Here is a 24,847-nt window from a genome sequence, read left to right as displayed (position 1 = left end):
AACTTTTTCGGTGGTGACTATTTCTTTAGTTTTGGGGCTTTCCATTCTTACCATGACAATCAGGGTTATGTTTGTTGGCCCCAGAGCTTCAAGAGTCTCTGGTCCGTCAGTGGGCCGTCTGTAGTGGAAGACGGTACCGGCCACGTCGAACCTGCGCGGCGTGTCAATGGTCAGCTTCCCATTGATAAAGTACTGGTCCCCTTTACTCTTGAGCACTGGGACACAGAGAAGAGGGGGGAAGTATTTAGGCTTTTGTAGCAGAAACAAATACTGGAAGCAGGAACCATTATCCTTCATCAAAAGTTAGAAAAAATACACCATCCAACAGCTCTAAAACTGTCTCAGCTACATGTTGGTGGACATTGTTAGCTTGCAGTGTGTTAAGTCAGTGGAATTTAAACTTATGAAACTATGCAAAGACAACTACTTTACTATAAGGACAGAAGACCCAGCAGTTTTTGTTAGTCAAGTAATAGCTCTAATACAAAAGTCTCTCTATATTTCTTGCAACTGCTGCATAATAATTTCCATCGGGACCAATAAAGATTTATTTTATCTAATCATACAACTAGAATTACCACCATGCAGTTTTTTTTGCCTCTGCCAACTAGTCAAACAGCAGTTTACACGGAGGCATAAAAACACCACACACACACGCGTGCGCTAGCGCACACATATTTGTATATGCGGTACAGTAACAGCTTTGTGGTTCCTGCCACAGAGTTCATATTTCTTTAACTAATAACCATGACATATGACACACATTTGAATATGATCTTACCAAGGTAGTTGAGGGAGATGTTGAGCTCTTGTATGTGGATGAACACTGATCCTTTGGGAATTCTGACCACTTCTTCATAACCTGTGACACACAAAGTCCAAAAAATTGAAGCAAGGTGAAGGAGGTTTATTCACTAGGGGGTCGAAGGGGGCGATGCATAAGCAGTGTTTAGCTCTGTGGGATGCCGATGGACTGAGCAGAGGCTTCGGATTCCAGCTGCATTCCTGGGCAGTCGGCCTCAGCTGCTCGGCTCTTTGCTAGAAGGCGAGAACTGAGCCAAGAGCCGGCTTCTCTTATTCTTCTCCCCAGTCCTAGCCATCTGTTTTGGTCTCTTGTCCTCTTTCTTTTAACGCTCATCCCACTTTGCTCTGCTTTTTTCTGCTCTGCTGTCCAGCCACTGCAGCCCTTTAAATAATTTCAGCCTCACTAGAGGAAGAAGGAATAAAAAACAAAAAACAAAATGAAGGAATTAAATAATTCCTTCCAGCGCTTTGACCACAAGAGGAGAGGAGAGGTTTGGCTCGTGACCTCTCTGTGGAGCTCTGTGAGGTGGGACTGACCCTCAGAGTTCTAGACGGAGCCGTGGAAGATTAAAGTGACAGAGTTTGAGGATTTCTGGCCTCAGAGACAAACACAGGGAGAACAACTATGTGATAAAAGTGTGTTTGTGTTCTCCTGTTAACAATCAGTGACCTGTGTGGTAAACAGAGAACAAAGGAGCTGTAAACCTTCAGGAAGCCCTCGCCGCCTTCCAGAGCCACAGGCTGGCGGAAGTAGACTTAAAGGGACATTATTGCATCTACGCTGTGAGCGCAGAGTAATGATCAAATAACACAGCATCTCAAGAAACCTCATCTTTCACCTTTCTGGGATGTAAGGAACTCCACTAGTCATCCCCTGTTTTACGGTGTAGGTTCAATGGTCTGGCTTAATCCCAGACCATACTTAAATCACTTTAACAGAGAGATGCTGGCTAAAGACTTTAGGCAATCAGAGGGATCAAAAGCTTGTTATAGACATGACTAAGTGATTCTAATGGTCATAAATCTCTCTGCGTCCAGAATAAGCTTCCAATCCTGGCCCTTGAGTTTAATTCATGTTAGAGATGAGACCAGGCTGTACTGCTATGACCAAGTCAAGGGAGTTCAGACTTTTAGGACTTTTGACAGGTTGGGAGTGTAAACTCAAGTAAAGTCAGTCACTTTAGTTTTTACTGGCAACAAAAGCATTTAGGAATTGTAAATTATTTGGCCAAAAGTATGTAAAAGACACTACTGTCTACGTACCTTGAACCCTGACTTCAACCCTATCTAGCACCTCTGGGATGAATCAGTGCCAGACTTCACTAATGCTCTTACGGATGAATGGGAACAAATCTCGGCAGCCAGGTTCCAAAATCTTGTGGAAAACCTTCACAGACCCTGTTATAGTACCACATTAATACCTATTGTTTTGGAATGAGGTATTAAATAATTAGATGCAGGATTTTCAGCATTCAAAAGACTTTTGACCATATGGTGCACAAAAGACCCAAAGAGATGCGTCATGTATGTTGAGATGTCTATATGTGAGAAGTTGATTTTTGCTTGCAGTGGTGGTGACCAAGTACCTGTACTACAATGCAAGCTGGGACTACAGGTCATTCAAGGAACACAGTTTTTTCACATGACGATCGGTTCATTTGTCACTAACTCTAATGCTGGTGTCTCTGCTTAGGCTTGGAAACACACGTTTTTAAAGCCTGAATTACAAACTAATTTTAGTTGTATGATGGAAATTGTAGGAGCCAGCACTATTTTTTAGTTTAACCCATACCAGGAAATAAAAGTCTAGGAATTCTCAACCTCTGCTACATTGCTTTTGTAATAATAATTATAATTTAAATTGGTTTCTCGCAATTCCCCTAACTTTATGGAAGTGCAACACTAAATCATTCCAGTACCCCTTTAATAATAGCACTGACCATGGATACCATCTCCAGATCACAAAACACATGACCAAACAACCTCCACTTTGACTTCAGCTTTACTAACAGATTTAGGCCAACAATAATGTCAGATATTTTGAGGGTAGTTGAGACCTCAGCTGGGGTTGACAGGCTGGCCTGGTCACTGTGGTGAAGAGCACAGCTGCCTGCTCAGGGTGCGTCCCCTCTGAGGAATCCTAGAAGGGGGTGAGTGGTGTTGACAGTTGGGTGAGAAACTCTGAAGTTGGTGTTGCGGGGAGAAATGTAACCTAGAATAGATCCAAAAGCAGCTGGACCTCAAGCCACACTGGTCGGACCTCACCTAAATCGGTCTGCCACGTGTCCCTAGGTGGCTGAGAGATAACTATATATATACATTTACAGCATATGGTATGTATATGTGTATATTTATTTGTGCTTACTTATGTGCTGAGGAGTTTTTCTACTTCTTAAAGATATGTGGACCTTTATTTATAAGTCCAAATGTGAGCCAAACGACCTCCACTTAAGAGTCACAGAATCACTATCATGCTTGATCTTATGGCTGCATTTGATCATGTTGATCATAACGGCTCAATAATCATGTTGAAGTAAGCGACTTGGTTCTTGAGTGGTTTAAATCTCTCTGACAGTCTTATGTCTACTTAACTTGGAAGCTTAATTGCCTAGTCTACAAAACATACTTGTGGTGTACCTCAAGGGTCGATTTTGGGACCTATTCTTTTCATATATGCTTCCCCTTTGTCATGTAATTATTAGACATTATATATGGTTTCATTTGTATGCAGATGATACACAATTATATATTTGTGTCAAACCTTTACAAAGACTATATTGACAGACTGATGAACTGACAATGTCTTCCAATAAGACTATAGACAAATTCTTTGACATCGTAATATTACATGATAACATAACAATAAAAATGTGTCCCCTATGATCATTAAAAAAAGGTTAAATATAGACACAGTGATGGATAGGACTAGTGATTGTTACTACCTCTAATGCCAACTTTAAGCTCTGTGGTGCATTAAGTCTCAACTGTTGAATGTACACATAATTTATCTATAAGTAGAGCAGGTGCTGAAATATATGTTTCTCCTCCAGCGTCGTGGAGTTTTGTTGGCTTCATCAAATAAATAACTGTAAAAGTATTCTGCTGCGGCAGGAGTTTGCATGTGAACAGACAATTATGCAATACACTTTAAATGTCTGGGGTATCCTAACTCGCATTGCCAGGCAGCTTTCCAAGATGCATTCTGAGTCCAGAGCATCAGAATCCAAATATTGCATGTGCACATTTTAGGACAACAGTGCAATTATGTTGATAAACTTCTCATGGTAAATGCCTCACGTTAACCAAATCTGATTCTCAGAAGAGCAGAAATAGTTCCAAATACATTTTAAACTGCTCTTCTCCCCCTGCCAATGGAATCATCTTAATCTACAGTATATTTGCAGATGTCTGTGTGGCAGCAGCTCCCAAAATAATTGATGAGATGACTAGTGCTTGAGTATTTTAGTTCTGTACCTCCTTCAGGCAGCGAGTCGTTGAAGAGTCCCTCCACGGACACACACCTGCTACCGTCACCCCCACAGATCCGGCAGCGGTCCTCGCGGACGTCCGAGCCGAGGATTCGATCACAGCCTACGTGCTGCGAGAAGAGAGAAACGAGTGAGCTGCAGGGTCACTCAGGGTCAAGGGGCAAAGTCAGTAAGCCGAGAGGTGTCAGAGGCCGGGCTGAGGGATTACCTCTAATGTCTTCCAGACCGCTTTTCCAAAACACAGAAATATCTGATGGTAAGTCCAGATGTGTTTTCTGATCCTGTGCAGACATAATGCTCTTAGGTTGCTAAACTCATAGCTGTCGACATAAATAAGTTTCATGATGAGTGAAGCAGGTGGTTTTACTCAAACTCTTTAAGACTGAACCAAACCTAAACACAAGTGTAGAGAATGAATAGCAACTGCTCTCAGTCTCATATATTCATATGGCAGTTGCTTATTGTAGAGAGGGATAATGAGGCTTAAGTTTATTATTACTTTTACACTGATTAGATCGCAGCTCAAAACTAAATCCAGAGTTGAAACTGTGATTCACCCCATGGTTATCTGGTGACTTTATATTATGGGTAGTGGTGAGTTATTAAATGTTAAAATGATTTAGATCCAGACTGGCAGGAGGCCTCTTGTGTCTACATACACACAGTGTTTTGCAGAGTCCAGTGGGACCAATAGAACAATACAGAATAAATAAAAAGCACTGTTTGCAGTGCTAAAATATCAGGAGAAGTGAGAGATGGCACATTGCAGAACGAAAGGTTCATCCGATGTCTGCAGCTAGACCTTTAAAATTCAAGTGTGTGTTTGGCTTAGTTTTTACCTCAGCATTGACATCAGCACCGTCTCCACTGCCCCCCCCCCCCTTCACCAGTTGCAGTGCCATGAGTTGTCATACTCCGGTTAACAAACCTAGATAACTAATTTAGTAATAGGAGTATTCATACATGTATACATCGTAACCAGAGTAAAATGAGGTTTCGCATCTGCGCAGGCTCTGGGGTTATAATTTAAATGCCCCTCCCCACTGTGCAGCAGTGGTTTTTGACTCTGTAATTGAACAGATCAGGAAGCAACGGCCCCAAAAAACAACAGCAACAACATCTTTAAAGGGGACTTTGCCCTGGCAAGTAACATTACTACCAAGAAGACCTGTTTCTGTCGTAATTCTGTTGAAAAGTTGTCCAATAAGCTTATTATTTATAGAAAACTGAAACTGAAAAGCCTGTCAGATAGTTAGTTATGATAATAAAAGGTTGCTTTATTTATGCCTATTGTTCTTTAGTGGTGAGCAATCGCAGACTTTTATGTACATTACTGCCACCTACCCATGGATGTATTCTCTTCCACCAAATACATAATTGCAATGCATTGTGGGTGATATCCACCTCTGGAGTGACCATTGTTGTTCACTCGATCACTCAACCCTCAGAGGGTCCATCTCACCAAGTTACCTACAGTTTTTCAGACTATTGGATTGAGGGCATGTTGAACCATTATTGAAACGCAGCAACAGTTGTTGTGATGTTAATAAAGATCAACTGGAAGAAGGAGCTGGATTTTGACTAGTTGTTTGTGTGCGGAGCGCCACCTACTGTACCGGAGGTATACCTACTCCCATTGTTCTTCCCATTCTTCCCTGCTCATGTATACGGAGAGAACTGCAATAACCTGGTTTTCCACTTAACTGGGGTAAGGCCATACTTCGGTTACTGCTGTGCATGTAAACGCACTATATTATCATTTATTTTCCGAGCATAGTGATCTCATATAAATCCCACCTCTGAACTTCAGTTATGAGCTCTCCTTCACTTGCAGGATGCGTCTGGAGATTTAGAAACAGGTGCAGACCAGGAGCTGACTGCACCTGAAAACTGTGGCACCTATATATATTTTGTCCAAGAGAGCCCGGGTTAAAAGGGGCTCTGACAGACATGCCTTTCGTCTGCAGCGGCATGTTGTGATCAACTGGATCATCTGTTCCCAGGTCCTTTTTCTAACTCCAACACTTCTCCCTCTCTTCTTCTGTTTCATTGTTAGACCTCAATCTTAGAACTGAAACCAGCATGAGGCTGCAAACAAGAGAAAGAGGTTTCTCCACAGTGAGTCGCAAGAAGAAAAAAAAAGGATAAAAAGAAAGAGAAACACAGGAGGGAAATTGAGAGAAAATGAGAGGAATGGATGTAGATGGAAAGAGAAAAAGAGAGAGCGATAATAAGACCGCAGTGAATGAAAGCCTGTCTGTAGTGCAGACAGACTAACAGCTGAGCTGGAGGGTCACTGAGTTCCTCCGGAGCAGAGCAGAGCAGAGCAAAAGGGGAAAACAGGAGAGGTGGAGGAGGAGAGAACAGAGAGATGTTGATAAACAAAATCCTCTTTCTGGATGAGTTCAGCCTCCCTCAGCTCCTCAGTCTACCTAACCTCTGAGACACTCGAAATAAAGCAACATCATGGGGGGTAAAGAGGCAGGAGAAGGGAGCTAAAAAATAAAATCTTTTTCAGAACAACAAGCTGGACACGCTCACGTTTTCTTTTCGTCTTCTGTCCTCACATCTCTTTCTCCCCATCTCAAGCTTCTACTTACTTTTTGGAGAAGAGCTACATCCAAAATAAACAACAAGTGGAACTAACAACAGATTGGGAATCAACAGCATCCATGTAAACTGCACGATTTGAACCATTAGCATTTTTTTTGGTCGACGTCCTTTAACAAATGGGCCATGTGGGTGTCAAAATGCGTTCCAGGATCCTGTTGGAGCTCCAGGTGGTCTCCACTTTTAAAATGAGCAGCGGTTAGATGTTTTGTTTTCATTAACCGCAGAGATTAAGAGAGAGCATCGGTAATGGGAATCTAAGATCGCTGCCAAAGTTAAGACAATTTCTCAGTTAAGCAGCTGATTGTGATGATCGTCAGCAGTCAGTGTGTAAACTAGACAGTGGCGGCTCTCCAGAGTCTAGAGAGCGAGTATAAACAATATTATCTCAGTCTCCTGTTGATCCTCCACTCTGCCGCTGCAGCTTAAACTGTCTGCTCACATGCAGACGTCTAATGGCTTTAATGTATTTCAATTAAACACTTGCATGGATGCTTACAAACACACACATACACGCACACACACACACACACACACACACGGAAAGGTCTTATCTCACCTTACACTCTCCGTTCACACACACATCCAGAGAGTCGTCTCGGCAAGGCGTGCCGTCCACCACAGCTGGAGCACGCTCCGTGTAGAAGTTGTATCCTTCTGCCAGGCAGTTGAGAGAACAGGGCTTTACCCCACCTACACACAAACACACACACACACACACACACACACACACACACACGATTGATGTTCAGTAGGAAGACACATTTTTAAAGACTTTCAATAGACTGATTGCACACATCATATCTCAACAAAAAACTTTTCTTTTATGTAGTTTTCTGTTATAATCACTTTACTAAACTTTAGGACGAACAGCATCGGCCATTCAGTAACATTAATAAAACAACATAAAGATTAGGTGATGTGATAAAAAGGCCTAAACATCTACTAAATAGACCTGGAGGTCACACCGTTTTCTTTCTACTTGTCCAATTAAATATCCCGTATTTCTGATCGAGTTATTGGAATATCCCGTTCACGAGTTTAATAATCTAAACGCCATATCCCGTTTTCAGAAACCTGGATAAGCCCTTATCCCATGTATGAGAAACTTTAATATGCTACCTGGGGTACCGGGACACTGATGTGTACACCTTATCCCAGTTATTGATATAGACGACAAAAAAAGGGCTTCCCCCTGCTTGAGGTGAGATTGTTTGAGATAAAAAACATTATTAAATCGGCTTTGTTTCTCTGATGCCCCTAAAATTAGATCTTTGCCCAGTGAATGTCTCCTGCTAGCTTGCGGCCAGAATTCTGCAGTCTGAGCAAATGCAGATATCCCAAACTGTGCCGAATTTAAATGTGGGCTAATGACAGCAGTCAAACCTCCTGCAGGGCAACTGCCCAAAAACTGAACTCCCGCACCAAGCGTCAGGTTCACTCGCAGCTCTGCAAGTCATGTGGGATGTTTAATTGGCTTTGTGAACACCTGATTGAGGAATGAAGGGCCACTGACACCAAACATGAAGCCTGATTTAAAGATCAATGTGACAATAGAGACGATGTAGTGAAATAGATGTCGGAAGATTGTTTTTCAAGACATATTTCAACACAATCTGAATTCTATTAAATGAGGCATGCGGTAAATAGTGTTATATTGACACGCAATTCTCTCGCACATGTTCCGCATCACGTCCTTACGAGGGGTGCAGGGAGAAAAGGCAGGATTAAAGAAAGAAGAGTCTGCAGGGGAGTAGGAAATGTTTTTCAGTGCTGACAACCAGAGAACAAGCAGCTGAATGTGATTAGGCCCCTGCTTGCTTCTAAAACACACACAGAGAAAAAGAAACTATTGAATACTACCTCAATGAACGCGTACAAGTATACATATTCACAGACAGAGCACTAAGAACTTCATCACCATCGCAAAATATCAGGTTTACTCACAATACAATACTATTACGATACGCTGCCCACGTTAATGACGGTACGTGTTACAGCGATTCTGCGATACTCGATACACTGCAAGACAATCATCCGTGATACATCATGATATCTGTGTAACTGAAGAAAAAATATCCCTAAAAAGGCAAAAAGCAGGAATTATTTATTTATTATTTGTTCACTGCACTTTGATGTTCGTTTAACAGAATTTGACAACTGAGATGAATCAATGTACAAGAAAGTACATAGAGATAAGTGTCTTTAACACACACACAAAATACAATTGAGAAGATATAATTGACAGAAAACTAAAATAAGTAATACATTAATGCAATAAATACACATTTCTCTCTTTAATAAAATACTGATATTTGGACCCAGTGTATCGATAATGTATCGCAAGAGGAAGTAATACGATATATTGTGTATCCATATTTTGTCCCACTCGTACAAAATATGTGCTGCATATGCACAGGATCCTGAATTTACACTGACAAAATTTTAACTTAAGCTAAGCTTGCAGTTGTTTGCCTCCACCAACCAGTGAAGTTGCAGTTTACATCCAAACTGTCCAGGCTTACTAATATATGTAGTTAAGACTTGTGAAGGAACTTAATAAAAGGTATGAAGTGTTTTTTTTTGGTGAAGCGTTGATGCTTCACAAACATCTTTAATCTGGCAGCACAGAAGATCTAAACTTTCACCAGAGTTTGGAGATTAGTGTTTCCAAGTCAGTATCCGACCAAATGTCTCCCCTTGTTATGGCGTTAAATAAGTTGACCTTTGACCTTTTGCAGATATAATTTCATCACTGCATAATTTTCTCCTATTAGACATTTGTGTAAAATGTTCATAATTAGTTTAGAAATTCTTGAGTTATGAACAAAAACGTGGTTTGTAGGTCACAATGACCTTTGACCTCTCTGATCAGTTTATTATTAAATCTGAAGACACTCCCTCCAGGGGTTGCTGAGGTGTCACGTTCGTAAGAATGGGACCAACGTAATGCCTCCAGCCGAGACTGTCGCTGTCGCTGAGGCATAAAAATGCAATACATTTTAGAAAAATCAAGAAAGAGATGAATATACATTTGGTCCAAAATATAATTTTTGTGATTCTATAAATCATTTTTCAACACCTCAAAACAATATTTTGAGTTGAAAAAATGCAAGATGGAGAACCACAGCAATGATGACAAGTTACTAACCAATGGGTTACTAACGACTAACTAACTATTCATTCATTCATACATCTTGTCCCTATCGGGGTCAGCGATCCCAGCTGACATTGGGCATGAGGCAGGGAACACCATGGACAGGACGCCAGTCTATCGCAGGGCATATAGAGACAGACAACCATTCACACCTATGGGCAATTTAGAGTCATCAATTAACCTAACACGCGCACGTCTTTGGACTGTGGGAGGAAACCGGAGAACCCGGAGAAAACCCATGCAGACACGGGGAGAACTTGCAAGCTCCACACAGAAGGGCCCCAGCCGGAGGTTTTGTTTAAAATGTTAGTGTAAAGTGCATATGTGTTCATTAATTAGTGGCTCAAAGAAAATTAATAAATAAACACACATCTAGAGACACACTATCACATACTATATTATACTGTACTATCATACTACCTTTCACTCTTATTTCCTCTGTAGTCCTTTCACTGGCCCTGACAGACCCACACACATGCATGCACACATAGCACGCACGCACGCACGCACGCACGCACACACACACACACACACACAGACACACACACACACACACACACACACACACACACACACACACACACACACACACACACACACACACACACACACACACACACACACACACACACAGACTGTTGCTAGAGGTCTTCTCCAGCCAAGTGGTATATATCCTTCATTCATCTGTGCAGCTCGCCAACAGCTCCACAATTTGAGTGGCTGTTGACATCAGTCTGGGCTGTGTTTGTTTGTGCTGGCAGTGCTGAAGCAGGTACAGTATGTACTGGGAAGGAGAGAAAGAGAGAGAGAGAGTATGTACTGGCACAGCCTGCAGACGATTAAGTGGTCAGACCTCGGAAAACTACAATTCCCATGGTGCCTAGCTTTGGCAGGGCAATCGTGGCTTGCAGCGGGGTGTGTGTGTATCATAGCTCGCAGGGCGTGTTGTACGGAGTGTGAAGGTTGAATGTGAAAGCCGCTGGACTGAGAACAGCAATATGGAGCAGTTTGTTTGTTTAAAAAAAAGGCAGCTTAAACGACAGACCTTTTTTAATGAACTGTCCTTGGCTGCCTGTGCTCAGAGAGAAAGGCTCCCTCTGTTCTCAGAGTCAGGAGAGAGAGAGAGATTGCATAATGGGGACCTACATAAAGTGATAGAAGGGGAGACCAGAGCAGGAACGACAAATAAAAAAAGCAAGAAGAAGAAATAGAAGATGTCTTGCTTGAGCTAGAGGGCAAAAGCGAAAAGAGCGAAAGCTGAAATGAGAGAGTGAGAGGGCTGCAAAGGACAGGGAAGGGGCTGGGCGGTGTGATCTGACCTTAACGCAGGACAGAGTCTATGGCACTGTTCCTATTTTAACAGCTGCAAGGGATTTCCATTGTAAAATCAGCTGACTTGATGAAAGGAGCACTTGTTGCCTGAAGTTGGAATTGGCTGGCCGGCTATCTCTGTAAGCCATTATGTTATTGGAGGGCTAGATTAAAGGCAGTTATGTCGTTGAAACTATTTATCTTTCACATCCAGTGTAGTGCTCATCAGGAGCGAGGAATTCTCGCAAGGCATTGTGGGAACGCATGGCTCTCAGCAGCCAGCATCTGTTGGCCAGACAGGAGGCAGTCTGCAGCTTCGATTCACTTTCTCCTCTCTCTCTACACACACACACACACACACACACACACACACACACACACACACACACACACACACACACACACACACACACACACACACACACACACACACACACACACACACACACACACACACACACACACACACACACACACACACACACACACACACACACACACTGTTTCCTGACTTCTGTTCATCTCCTTGGCTCAAATCTTTCTGACCATCTTCCTCTGTTCACCTTTAATATTCTCAACTTTTCTTCTAAATCAACTTTGAGTTTTGTGTTCTCTTTTCCAAAAAATTCTGGTAATCAAGTGGAGCAGCATCACCGTGTCACAGAAGACTTGCCGTTTGTTTCTAGCGATATAACACTTTTCTATAAATTGCTGCGTGTGTTTTTTTTCTGTTTGTGAACTTGCAGGTGTGCTGATGACATAATCTTTTACTTGTTAATCCAAGGTAGTAGAGGGTGTCCTGGTGGCCTAGGGGTTTTTAAGATGTCGACTATGTAATCACAATATAAACAATTGAGGTTGGCTGGGGTCTTTGGTTTCATGTCATCCCTTAACTTAACAATCTTGAAGATGTTCATTTCAATAAGTTGATTAATAATGACTGGGTGTTTGTAGCGACAATTGCGGGATAAACCTCAAGCGGCGCACTATTAGTGACATCATGACAGTCATGTGTGAAGTGGAGTACTGTTGTTTTTTTTTGCCGGTCTCTGCGAGCATTATCGTCTGCAAACGGTTACTGTGGGCGAACAAAGAAAGAAAAGAGCGATGACTACAGATGACGAAACTGAAAGTGGGAGCCATATCGCTGCCGCCAAAGAGAACGGAAAGGAGATCTTCGAGATTGTAACTTTAAGCTGCATAACAAGTAATAATTCTAAACAACAGTGTGTACGTGATTACCAAAAGGAAACACATCATGCAAAATCCCTCATTTAACAGTGAATTATCAAATAAGTTATGCATTTAAATCTACATCAAGTTCTGTGGTAAATATCCACTAGCTAGTCGCTAACTTTGCTGGTCAGGTGGCGTAAAGCCGGGTTTAGCTTTCTGCAGAAAACATCTGTTTGCTGGTGGCGCTAAAATACTCCATACAGCTGAGGGGGATGTTAAGGGCAAAGAGGAGATCTGCGGTAGAGATCACACCATGGCGCACACACACACACACACACACCCAGAGATTGTTTTTTCACTCACCTCCTCTGTATGGCTTCCAGGTGTAGAACTTTCCCCGGAAAGGAACGATGTCAAAATCAGAGCATTGAATCTCACGGAAATCCCGAGAGCCTGCAGGGCACTCCTGTAGGACAACACACACACACACAAACACACACACACACACACACACACACACACACACGCACACACACACATGCACACACACACACACACACACGTGCACACACGCAATGACCACATACAAATCAAATTAAATCAAATAATATTCCTGATTTTGATTACTGCATGTTGACCAATCAATGATGACGACAGAGAGCAGCAACACTCACGTCAATGTTGCAGGACCTGAAGCGCTTTCTCTCCCCCAGACAATACTTTCCACCAATAGTTGGCCTACAACCAAACACAAAGAGAACCGGGCCAGTCAGTCACATCTGAGTACAATTTAACAAGATCTAACCTCCATCACATCACCACACAGCACTGGCTCCTGATCCGCTTTGTCTGCCTTCACCGGTGTGTTTTCAATCTTGCCGTCTGTCTCTTTTATTGCTTCATTGTCTATCACAGACCAACACCTCTACATAAAAAATAAAAAACAGGTGAGAAGGAACACAGCCAGCCGTCGTCGAAAGACTGCCTCTGCTGCACTTTACACAATTCAAACAGAACGGAGGCAAAAGAAAATGTGCTCAGAGATGATACGAAAGAACACCGTCAGATTTGGGTCAGTTCATTCTCAGTTTAATCGAATCCAGATGAGGGATCTGGTGACGATTCAGAGTATCTGAATTATTTCATACAGGATACAAATGGTTGCACTGCTGGAAAAAAAGATTTCAGCCCTGATGCTTCAAGTTTTATCTGAGTTTCCTCTCTCGGGTAAAACTGATGAGCAATTTTCTCAGGATGCAGCCGTCTAACTCTTCTTTCTTTTCTGATACCCAGACCTGAGGTTCAGAGGATGCTCTTTTTCTTCCTACCTCATTGTTTGGAACTGAATTATGTAACGTAGCACAGTGGTTTATTAAGACGTATCCCCTCACCCCTGTCAGATGGATTCAGGTACCCCTTCATCAACACCACTCATCAGGTTCCGAATGTGTTCATTTGGATTTATCAATAAGTGGATATTATTTAACATGGTTCACAAAAAAAAAAATAAAAAAATAAAAAATAATAATAATAATAGATTAATTTTATATAGTGCTTTTCTCAGTACTCAAAGATGCTTCACACATAAAAAATAGACAATCAAACAGGGAGCATGTTAAACAACACTAGAACAAAAGAACATCACATTAATAGAAGAACAGAGGATGCATGATGGTGGATTTTAGTTGTTGTAGGTGATCCTGAAGAGATGGGATTTAAGCTGACTCTTGAATGAAGGCAGTGTTTCTGAGTTCTGGATGGCGAGGGTGCGATGTTTGGTTTTGGGTGCGAGGTTTGAGGGTGCGAGGTTGTTTAGGGCTTTGTAGGTGGTGAGGAGGATCTTGAAGTTGATACGTTATTGTATGGGAAGTCAGTGATATCTTTTCGAACCATTATTGCAATTTTTTACAATATAGTTGTAATATAATATTTTTTCATACAATTAAAATAAGATAGCATTTACACATTACCATTAGCAAACTTCTCTCTCCTCGCTTGCTAACTACTTTTCATGTACTCTCATGTGCAACACGTTTTGTTCCAGCTACCGATGACTCAGTATGTATGTGTATACATATTTTTCATTTTCAAATTGTTTTATAGTTTTTTAAACCAGTTGAGATACATGACTATATTTCCATGAACCCCCTGGTAAATGTAGTACCAAGTACCCTTGGTTGGGAAGCACTGACGTAGCACATAACTATATTTCTTTATATGGGTATTACAGAGAGTGTTTAAAATTGCCTTTCAGAACTATAGTCCCATATTGCATCACAATATGTGTCTCACTATAAATTTTCTGTGTAAATAATTTGCAGGTTCTTGGCACAAGTTTATAAAACAAAAATAGAAGCACATGTTCCCATTTTGGCCTTGTTAAGCAGACATCACACTGAGGGTTTGATATTCTGATCGGAAAACAGCGATATCCACCTGTCCACCAATGAAAACATTACAATTTCCTGAGGCTTCAGCAGAACGAGGGCTGTGGATTTTATTGCGTTTCAGACTGGCCACAGTTGAGGCCCATACCTGGGGCTGTCACAGTGCCTGTTAGACGAGGAGACTCCCCCTCCACACGTCCTGCTGCACTCCTCCCAGGGTGACCACAGACCCCAGCCCCCGTCCACGCCCTCCGGACGAGTCCCGTAAACCACGCACACCCTCTTGTAGCACCACTGCAGCACAAACACACACATATACAGTATTTAACAACATGGTCAGATACATAGAATTTACACATTAACAATGACAAAATTCTTCTTTACGTTAGTCTGTACTTGTCAAGTCTGTAAAGCCAGTTGTCATCCTCGAGAAAAACGCAGGACAAACCGAGAATACAATTCATCCTACAATCCAAAAGACCGTTGTTTTTACTTTTTGCTTTTCTGTGTGATTTTGGCCAGTTCCATAAAGTTATTCATTGGGAATCATGTCATCCAAACAAAACAACAGCCAAGATGAGTCAGTAAGTAAGTAATGTGTTGCTTTTATATTATTGTAAGAGTCAAGGAGAAACAGCCCCAGATGAACAAAATCAGGCTTTACCTACAGCTGACACATTCTCGTGTGGCAAAAGGGCCCTAGCTCTAAAAAGAATAATGTAAGAAAAAGGTTGATTTTACTATTTACCCCTTTCTCTATGGTGTTGGTCTGACAGATGGTTCCCTCTGCAGCGGGAATGCTGCTGGTAATGCAACGGTTGCTCTTGCTCATGCACCAAAGTTCACTGCAGACTTCCTGTGTGTGTTTGTGTGTGTGAAAGGAGAACACAGGAGAGAGAGACAACCTGTCAGTGTTGCTATAGATAGATAGAAGACCATTATGAAGACACCAGAGCAGACACACTCTTGTTCACCTCCCTCTGTGCTCTCTCTACAGCGATGCCTATAACACATGGGATTATGTTTTATTGTGTACATATGCTCTGACCACATAGTATCGATAGTAATGAGTCTATAAAGTTGTATGCGGTTCCAGATGTCCATTCGCTCCGAACCTGGCCCCGTAAAAGTTGACCACGCAATAAAGTGGATGCTGTATTCAGCGAAGGCATTGCAAGATGTTTCACGTTGTCGGAGAGGCCGATTTAAAAGAGAGAACAGGAGGAACACAACCTACCAACCAATACCTGACATTGTAAGTTAAAAAATAAACATGAAGTCAGTCAGGTTCCATCATGAATATGAAATTCACTTCTTTTTTTTTTTTTTTTAAATCTGTGGTTATTATTTAAATCTTTTATTCAACATAAAATAGGCTTCATCAGGTTTAAAAAATATATAATTATTTCTACAGTATATGATCCATTTAGAGCCACCTGCATTATTTTAAGACACATTTAAAAAGTGAGAACTTACAGAAAGCTGTAATTGCTAGGTATTAACACCTTTATGGACTTAACTGGAGCCGCTACTTCTCCAGAAGTGATTGAAGGACAACTAGAGATTTGAGTTGGACGAGACGCATCATTTTGTCAACCGTGAGAGATTTTGCCATGCCGTTTATTTCTTTGGCCATTGTGGGAAATATTGCTCTATGGATGGAAGGGTTACTTGATTGGTTGGTTGGCCAGTCCACCACTTCGTTCCAGACTGAAATATCTAAACAATTATTGGATGGATTGGCACAACATTGGTCTAAACACCTGCAAAACGAATGACATTCCTCTCTGTCTAAGCTGTAATGTTAGCATTTATGCTCAACTAAGATGGTGAACGCAGTAACGATTAAAACTGCAAAACTTCAGCATGTTAACATTGTCATATTGAGCATGTTAGTTTGATGAAGTTAGCATTTAGCTCCACTGCCAAAGTACAGCCTCACAGAGCTTTTGACCTGTCTTGTTAAATTATATCCAACCATACGATATGTTTGCTTATAGTGATAAAAAAAGCATTCTAATATAAACAGCATTGTTAAGAAGGAGGAAACGTAAGCTGAAAAGTGTGTAGACAGAGCACTCACCGCATATTTACATTGTCGCGATCTGACACCGTACTGGAAACGGCACTGTTCGTCTGCGTCGTAGGCCTGACCCGGTGCTGTGGTGGGGTACACAAACTCCTGCTTGGGGGGGATGTTGTTCAGACAGGAGCCCATACCTGAGCTAAAGCACACCAAAAAGGAGTGGGATTAAAATATACAGTTTGTGGCGATGCTTCAGTTGTTTGTTCTGATAATATCCAAAGTAAAAAAAGTTTTACTGAGACACTGAACAGGCTGAAGATAGACAAATTGAAATGTATTTGTCTTCTGTCAAGATCTATCTGTTACCCGAGTGTTTCTCTGACAATCAAAAATGCAACTCTGACATCCAAGTGATTTGTTTTCTCTCTCTAACCTCCAATTACCAAATGATTTATGGTGTTGCAGATATCTGACTAGGCTGACTCACTCCAGGAAGCTGGTGATGTAATCCCGGCTACATGCGGACCAGATGAATGGGTTTGTCTTCATGGTGATGTGGTCAGCCATCAGCTTGGCTGTCTCCTGGCTCCGTGGACCGCAGGCGTTACCCATACCGTCATGGTTCATCCCAAACCTAAAGCCCATGATGAAAAAGTGACAATACTTTGAGGCCGCTTGGACCGGTAATATTCGCTGCAGCAGGGACGAGGACGGTGGATAAAAAAGATCACTGTGGATAACCGAGTCGAAAGAACAGACATGTGGCGGTTTGAATGTCTGAGGCCTGTCTGACAAAATGAATCACATCAACATCAAACCACAGAAAGGATATATTACCTGAATAATAAACCCACAGGAAAGTTATTATTGACGTTCAAGTGGCAGGTCCCCACAATGTGAAAGAGTAGTCCTCAGCTGTAACAAATATTAACCTTCTTTCAAAATCTCTGACCATGTTTCATTATTATCATCATGAGTCAATGAATCGAGTAGTAATTGCAATATTTTTTCTGATATTTTTAAAGATTTTTCTGCATTTCTTTTTTAATTTATCACTGTAAATTAAACATTTTGGACCGTTGATCAGAGAGAACAAGACATTTAATGACGCTACCAAGAAGTGTGATATAATGTTATTAATATTTTTCACTATTGAAATTAATCATCAGATTAACCAACAGTGAAAATTATCATTTACAACCCAAGTCAAATTTATATTCTCTCTTAATATGATAACGTTATGAAAATACTTGACAATTCACACAAAACAGTACACTAACACACTTGACTAGGGATGCAAGTAATGATTATTTTATTTATTTATTAATATTATTCCTGTGATTACAACTTGATTAAGTGATTCTTTGTTTTATCTATAAGATAAATGTAGCCCGATGCAACTGATGCCTGTTTTACTTTATTTAAACAACAGTCCTAACCCCAAAGATATTTAACTTACGGTCATATAAGGCAAAGGAAAGCATCAAATCTTTATATTTGAGAACCAGACAGAACGCTTGAGATTTTTGATTGAAAAAAGTCATCGTAAACATAATTATTCCAGGATTTCTTGTGACTTTCGAAATGCAATTTACTGTGTAAACCTGCAGGATAGAAAACTGAACACTACTGACCGAAACACTGAAATAACAAAATAATAATAATAACTAAATATAAAAAGTATCGTCCAGAAGATTAGTTATTCAAAATGCTCCATGTTCAACATGATATGGTAAACAGATATATAAATGACATGATCTAAGTCACATGATGATGACATGATCTTTAAGTTACACAGTGTAAGTTGTCCATTTGGTGTTTTTTCATTTACAGCATGCAGCCATGACACTCACAGTAGCTGCATTTGAGCCTGAAATATAAATGCTCTGGAAGCTTTTCATGAGTCATTTCTGTCTTGATCAGTCCTGTCTTTTCATGTGGGTCCCCTCCACCGCGAAGAGGCCTGCCTTTAATCTAATGCTGCACTGTGATGTCAAAACAATTTATACAACAATTAAAAACAAATGTTAATTTTGTTGAGACAGAGGAAACAGATTGTATATATCAGCACACTACTTTATGTCCAGTCATTTTGGCTCGTAAGCTTTGTGGTCTGAGTACTTGAAAGCTATCTGTGTTAATCATTAGGGAGCCAGGACCCCGAATGATCCACCATCTGCCTTAATACTTCTCAGGCCTGTGTGCGGACATGATGCCATGGGACACTCAATTACTCTGAGCTAGGAAGATACTTCCCAAAAATAAACCAACTCAATTGGTTTCTCCAGGAAAAAGAGGGATAAATTCAGTAACCTCTTGATTTACTGTATTCATGACAGAAATAAAGCACACAGGCAGATACAATTGCTTGTAACTGAGTAATACAGTTCAGCTACACCAGGCAAATGAGTAAAACAAGTGTGCCGGGGATCCAGATATAAACAGAGGCATCTCCAGGTGCTGCACCAACTCCACATGTAACTAATTCCACATATAAATAATGTGACCGAAAGAAAATATACAACTATTAACACATCCTCAACGGATGGAAATGACTCATGGTGTTACAGATTACATAAACCGTCCTTGGAGATCTGGAGGAGTAATCCGAGGAGGGAGGGTTCATCTTGGACCAGAACACAAGAAAAGACACATGAGACAACTTAGGGAGTCCTTCAGGGACATTTTCTGAAGAACAATAACCATAGATGTGGTAGGGATTCAGTGTGAGTAACACCGGGTAAGGAACTTCTCTTCCATAGTCTCAGTGGATCAGAGCTTAATGAACATGATCTCTGCATGCAACAAATTAGTGAAAACGTGTCAACCTGCGTCATTCCCATTGATATATTTGTCTCTGTTTTGTGAAGTTGGTTCAGGATGGATAAGCTCTAGTGACAATCTATTCAATCTATGTCAAGAAAGTTCACTCTGGAAGTCAACTACTCAAAGTAGACCAACCAACTAATCAACCGACTGACCAACTGAATGACCAACCGATCAGCTGTTATCCCTATAGTCACACCGATAGAATGGCTAATTCAGTGTGTCTGTGTGTGTGTTTGTGTGCGCGTGTGTGTATGTGTGTGCGCGCGTTTCACTCACGTGTGTCCGATCTCGTGGGCGATAGTGAAGGCTGTTCCCAGGCCGATGTCCTCATTAATGCTGCAGCTCCTCTCGGGCTCACACATCCCTCCTACAGGAGCCAGGCCTGACACACACAGACACACACACATGTTCAGTTAAATGTTGATTTTCCTTTAATTTTTACCCTAAGTGTAGCAACCCTTTCTTTCTGTGATTTTAATCAAGTTTCCATTACTCAAATACAACAACACACATAATGCACCTTCCGATGAATGAAACTAAGCGATTTATTTGTTTTGTGTGTGAAAGAGAATATTTGTGTGTGCTCTGATACATCTGTCTTTGTGAGGACCTATTTGAGTTTCCAATCTTAATGGTCGGCCCTCACTTTGGGGTGAAGATTCAAAGTTGAGGGTTAAGACCTGCTTTTAGGGTTGAAGTTAAGCATTTAGCTGTGAAGGTTGCAGTCAGGCTTAGGGGTGAGGGAATGCTAGAGTACAAGCATGTGTGTGTGTGTGTGTTTGTGTTTGTGTTTGTGTGTGTGTGTGTGTGTGTGTGTGTGTGTGTGTGTGTGTGTGTGTGTGTGTGTGTGTGTGTTACCTAGGGTTTCACAGGGCTTGTTCTTTTGGATGCAGATGTCGTATCTGCAGACAGGAAGGAAAATCAACCAGGCTGTTCAACTAATAATTATAAACACACAAACAGAAGCAGCACCACTCTACAGATGCAGTCTCACTTACATATGCAGACAGACACGTACAAACACGCTTGACATGGACATGCAGCACATCCACAGATGTGTGACCGACACAGTCACACAGATGTTATGGTCAGACAGTGGACAGCAGTGATAGCAGACAGATATAGATTTAAAAGAACAATAGCAGGAAATCATGGACGGTCACTGTGGTGTCATCTGTCTGGACAGTTTCCATCCTCTGCTTGATAAATCCTGTCGTTAAAAACCCAAGTGTTCTCACAAAGCCTCCACCGAAACCCCAAGACATTTGTCTATCTGTAAGCTTATAGCACATTCTGTTAGGAGGAAGAGGAAGGTATTTGCAGCTCTGCAAGGCTCCTTTTTGCATTTAGATGACTCTGACCAAACCATGGTTGTGTTGTTTGCTGTTTCACATTCCTCAGTCAATAGCATCATTGTTTTATCTGCTTAATATGCGTCTACCACTGTTGTCTGTCTCATCAGTATCAGTAACAGAGCACAGTTAGAGAAATGACGAGAAAACTGAGGGAAAGCAGCGCTGTCAGATTCAAAGACGTTTTGCTTTGATTTTGCCCTCTTTCTCGTCCTTTCTCATTTTTTCTGGGCTGCCTTCTTCAAAAAAATAAATCCATCATTGTCTCTCGTTCCCTCTTTTTATCTGTCTTTTACATTTTCTCTCCAGATGCTGAGCTGGGCAGAGCCGCCCCAGCTATCGTCACCTCAGACAGGACAAGATACAGCCCCACTTTCTCGGACTTGGCTCGATGAAGACTTATGAGTATAGGGGCTGGGAATGTAAGAATTCGGCTTAGAGGAAACACTGTTTAACCCTTCTATGAACTGGGAAACAGACCTAACATATCTTTGTTTACAAGAATTGGCTGTAGGAAGGTTAGGGTGTTGTACATATACGTAACAACAATACAGCTACTTGCCTTGCACCCACGCTTTGTGACAAAAACCTTTTTTCTTTTAGCTTCACAAAGAATGTCTTTATTCTAAATAACCTTTATTGATAAATGAAAAAAAGCTGCAGAACAGAGTTACAGTCTATCTGTTTGTTTTTCTAACCTGGTGATAAGCACAGCAGTGTCATGGTGAGCAATCCCGTTGTCTGGTATGGCGTTACCGTAGCTGCTCCGGTGCTGAATGTTTTTCTGCCACTTACAGAAGCTGTCTAAAGACTTCCCTGCATGGTGGTTGATCTCTAGTGTTGGCTGGAAGAGAGACAAGAGAGGAAATACAAAGTCAAAACCTCAAAAACACATTAGGAAATTAAACAGTATTTCAATTTTAAAACGCAACAAAAGATATTACAGCTCCAGCAATTTCATATTTTTTGCAAAGACACCTAATTAAATTATCTAAGGTTATTCAAGTGTCAACATAAGAGAGATTTCAACAATCAGATGATAGGCCCCAACAATGCTTTTATAACCCAGCCCCAGTCTTCCTGTATTGCAGTGTTTCCGGCTTGTTTTTCGAGTATGTCAGTCTTAATGTCCTGTGAAAACTACGCATCATAAAAAAAGGATTTTTTTTCAGCACTGTGACATTCCATTTTTCAGAAAATCCAATGGGTTTTTAAATTGGATTAAACAGGTATGAGAATAAATAAAGGTACACGTAATTCAAAATCAGTAAATTTGGAGATACATGGATCTCACTGGGAAGCAACTTCATTATGTATGTCACACATGGTGAGAAAACATTTGGATTCCAGGTTAAAAAGGCTTAAGAAACCTCCATCCACTCTATCTAAGTATCTAAGAAGGCAGTGTGGAGGCAGGATTAGAGCGAAGGTGCTCTGTAGTATTATGAGTGTGCAGAGGAGAAGGAGTGGAGGGAGTGCTCTACTGGCCACAGCTGGCGAGAACTCGTAACCCAGGAATGCATGTGGTGACATAACTAGTAATTGTCTCATCCCACGGTCCCTCATTTCTGGGCCCACTGCTGGCCCAATTTTATTTTCCAGGGGCAGCTTGCCGTTTTCAGACCTGGAAACCAGCAGCAGAACCGCTCGCCGAGACTGCTCTCGTTCCTGTCCCGACCTCAACCTCAACGGTCCATGGAGAAAGAATAACAACACTAATACTGCCCACCGCTAATGATCCTAACATTTACTCCTTTACTCTGTCAGATGACAAACACATCCGAGCGGCAAATTGTGGGGCTAATTTTGAGGCAGTATGAACAGTATGAATCATAAATGTTCCCTAATAAGACAGTTATGGAGGAAACCTCAAAGCCACACTGTAATACTCCTTTAATTAGGAATGATTTATCTATCAGATTGCTAGAAGGTCAACCTTACACCGCCGGCCGCACCGTCTCTCCACATGCTGTTAATGGCAGGCTAATAATGTCAGTTTTTAGATATTCAGATGGCCCAGTCATCTCCTGTGCTATGTCGGTAAGGTCATGCACTTTTGAGGAGCTGAACCCCTGCCTTGTGGCATGTTGTGGATTTTAACTCTGCGCCCTTTCTAACCACTCACTAATCACTTGCTTACATCATTCAACAGACATGCTAACAGCCCTGCGAGGCTGCAACCAGCAATGCTAAAGCGAGCTAAATGCTAACATCAGTGTGTTTTTATGTTTACAATGACAATGACCACATGCTTACGTTTAGTAGGTACATTTTTGCACCCAATGCAAAGTACACATTGATGGAAACGTCATTAGTTCTGCAGTATTAGTTATAAATCAGAGTCATCTCATCTCATCTCATCTCATCTTCAACCGCTTATCCAGGGTCGGGTCGCGGGGGCAGCAGCTTTAGCAGGGGACCCCAAACTTCCCTTTCCCGGGCCACATTAACCAGCTCTAACTGGGGGATCCCGAGGCGTTCCCAGGCCAGTGTGGAGATATAATCTCTCCACCTAGTCCTGGGTCTTCCCCGAGGCCTCCTCCCAGCCTGATGTGCCAGGAACACCTCCCTAGGGAGGCACCCAGGGGGCATCCTTACTAGATGCCCGAACCACCTCAACTGGCTCCTTTCAACGCAGAGGAGCAGCGGCTCTACTCCGAGTTCCTCACGGATGGCTGAACTTCTCACCCTTATAAATCAGAGTATAAGATAAATAAAAGTTTTGACCAGAAGTCACCAAATTTGCTTCAAATCATCCTGGGGAGAACATGATTGTCTGTACCAAAGTCGACCTCATGGTGACGCTAGAAGATTCATCATCTTCAACAATCGTTGTTTATTCAGGGAAAATTGACTGAGCATTAAGCTCTTTTACAATATAGAGGATCACCAAAGTCTGGAGGATTCATAGTCTGGGGATCATGAAGGTCTGCATGACCTTTTATGGAAATTTTGATGCTGATGTTTTTTGCATCAGCGTCTAAATCTAACTTTAAGCTTTTCGACACCCTGGATGTGCGTCATGCGGCCAGAGAGGTCACTGATCACCAAGGTAACCAGCAGGACAGTCACAAGGCTGCTCTGTCTGACACGTACAAAACCCCCCTTAAATCCTGACTTTTTTGCCTTTCCTCACCCATCTCCCTCTTCTTTACAGCCTCCCGTCTCTTTCAATACAGCCGCCACTGACAAGAGCCACTTACACACTCAAGAGTCCACCGCGATGGTGAAAGAAAAGACACTTAAGCCAACAATTTGACACAACAAGGAGCTCATAGATGTTGGTCAGGGAGAAGTTTTGTGCAGTCTGGACGGGGAGGTAATGAGGACAAGCAGAGAAAGACATACAAATAGGAGAGGGTTGTACAACTTTACCACAACAGATGACAAAGTTTATTTACCTGGTCTTCCATGAGCAGGATGAGCCGCGTCACCACAATGTTGACTGCATTCCCCAGGCTAGAATCCTGGAACAGTTTGGCAACCTGACCTCCAGGGAAACAAGAAAAGACCAGTCTTAAAAACAGCTGATACACCAGTTGAGCACATTACACTCGAGTTCAGACAACACTAGAAATAGTGTGTAAACCATCATAAATCACTGCGATCGCAAGAGAAGTCCTAGAGAATGAAAGCTCAGCCTGTAAGGAAAAACCTGATTCAGCATGTGCTAAGAAGGCATCCCTGTCTCGTGCCTTTACCAAGTT

At 41.7% G+C, this 24,847-nt stretch overlaps 1 protein-coding gene across 1 annotated transcript in view; it reads right to left on the bottom strand.

The window, feature by feature from the left end:
• The window catches only part of adamts10 (ADAM metallopeptidase with thrombospondin type 1 motif, 10), a 45,912-nt gene that overhangs the window by 4,442 nt on the left and 16,623 nt on the right, over nt 1-24,847 (bottom strand). Inside the window, exons 7-20 of the mRNA XM_083911528.1 lie at nt 24,542-24,625; nt 21,839-21,984; nt 20,647-20,690; nt 20,065-20,170; nt 17,447-17,593; nt 17,017-17,158; nt 15,682-15,789; nt 15,082-15,227; nt 13,221-13,284; nt 12,910-13,012; nt 7,462-7,595; nt 4,279-4,402; nt 782-862; nt 52-215 (exon numbers count right to left, since the gene is read on the bottom strand). Of these exons, the coding sequence (XP_083767654.1) occupies nt 52-215; nt 782-862; nt 4,279-4,402; nt 7,462-7,595; nt 12,910-13,012; nt 13,221-13,284; nt 15,082-15,227; nt 15,682-15,789; nt 17,017-17,158; nt 17,447-17,593; nt 20,065-20,170; nt 20,647-20,690; nt 21,839-21,984; nt 24,542-24,625 (1,593 nt within the window). The remainder of the gene's footprint in view (nt 1-51; nt 216-781; nt 863-4,278; nt 4,403-7,461; nt 7,596-12,909; nt 13,013-13,220; nt 13,285-15,081; nt 15,228-15,681; nt 15,790-17,016; nt 17,159-17,446; nt 17,594-20,064; nt 20,171-20,646; nt 20,691-21,838; nt 21,985-24,541; nt 24,626-24,847) is intronic.

The sequence above is a fragment of the Echiichthys vipera genome, assembly GCF_963691815.1.
Source record: "Echiichthys vipera genome assembly, chromosome: 3".
Classification (NCBI taxonomy): domain Eukaryota; kingdom Metazoa; phylum Chordata; class Actinopteri; order Perciformes; family Trachinidae; genus Echiichthys; species Echiichthys vipera.
The sequence above is the reverse complement of the archived record's forward strand: the minus strand, read 5'-3'. Positions and strand labels throughout refer to the sequence as shown.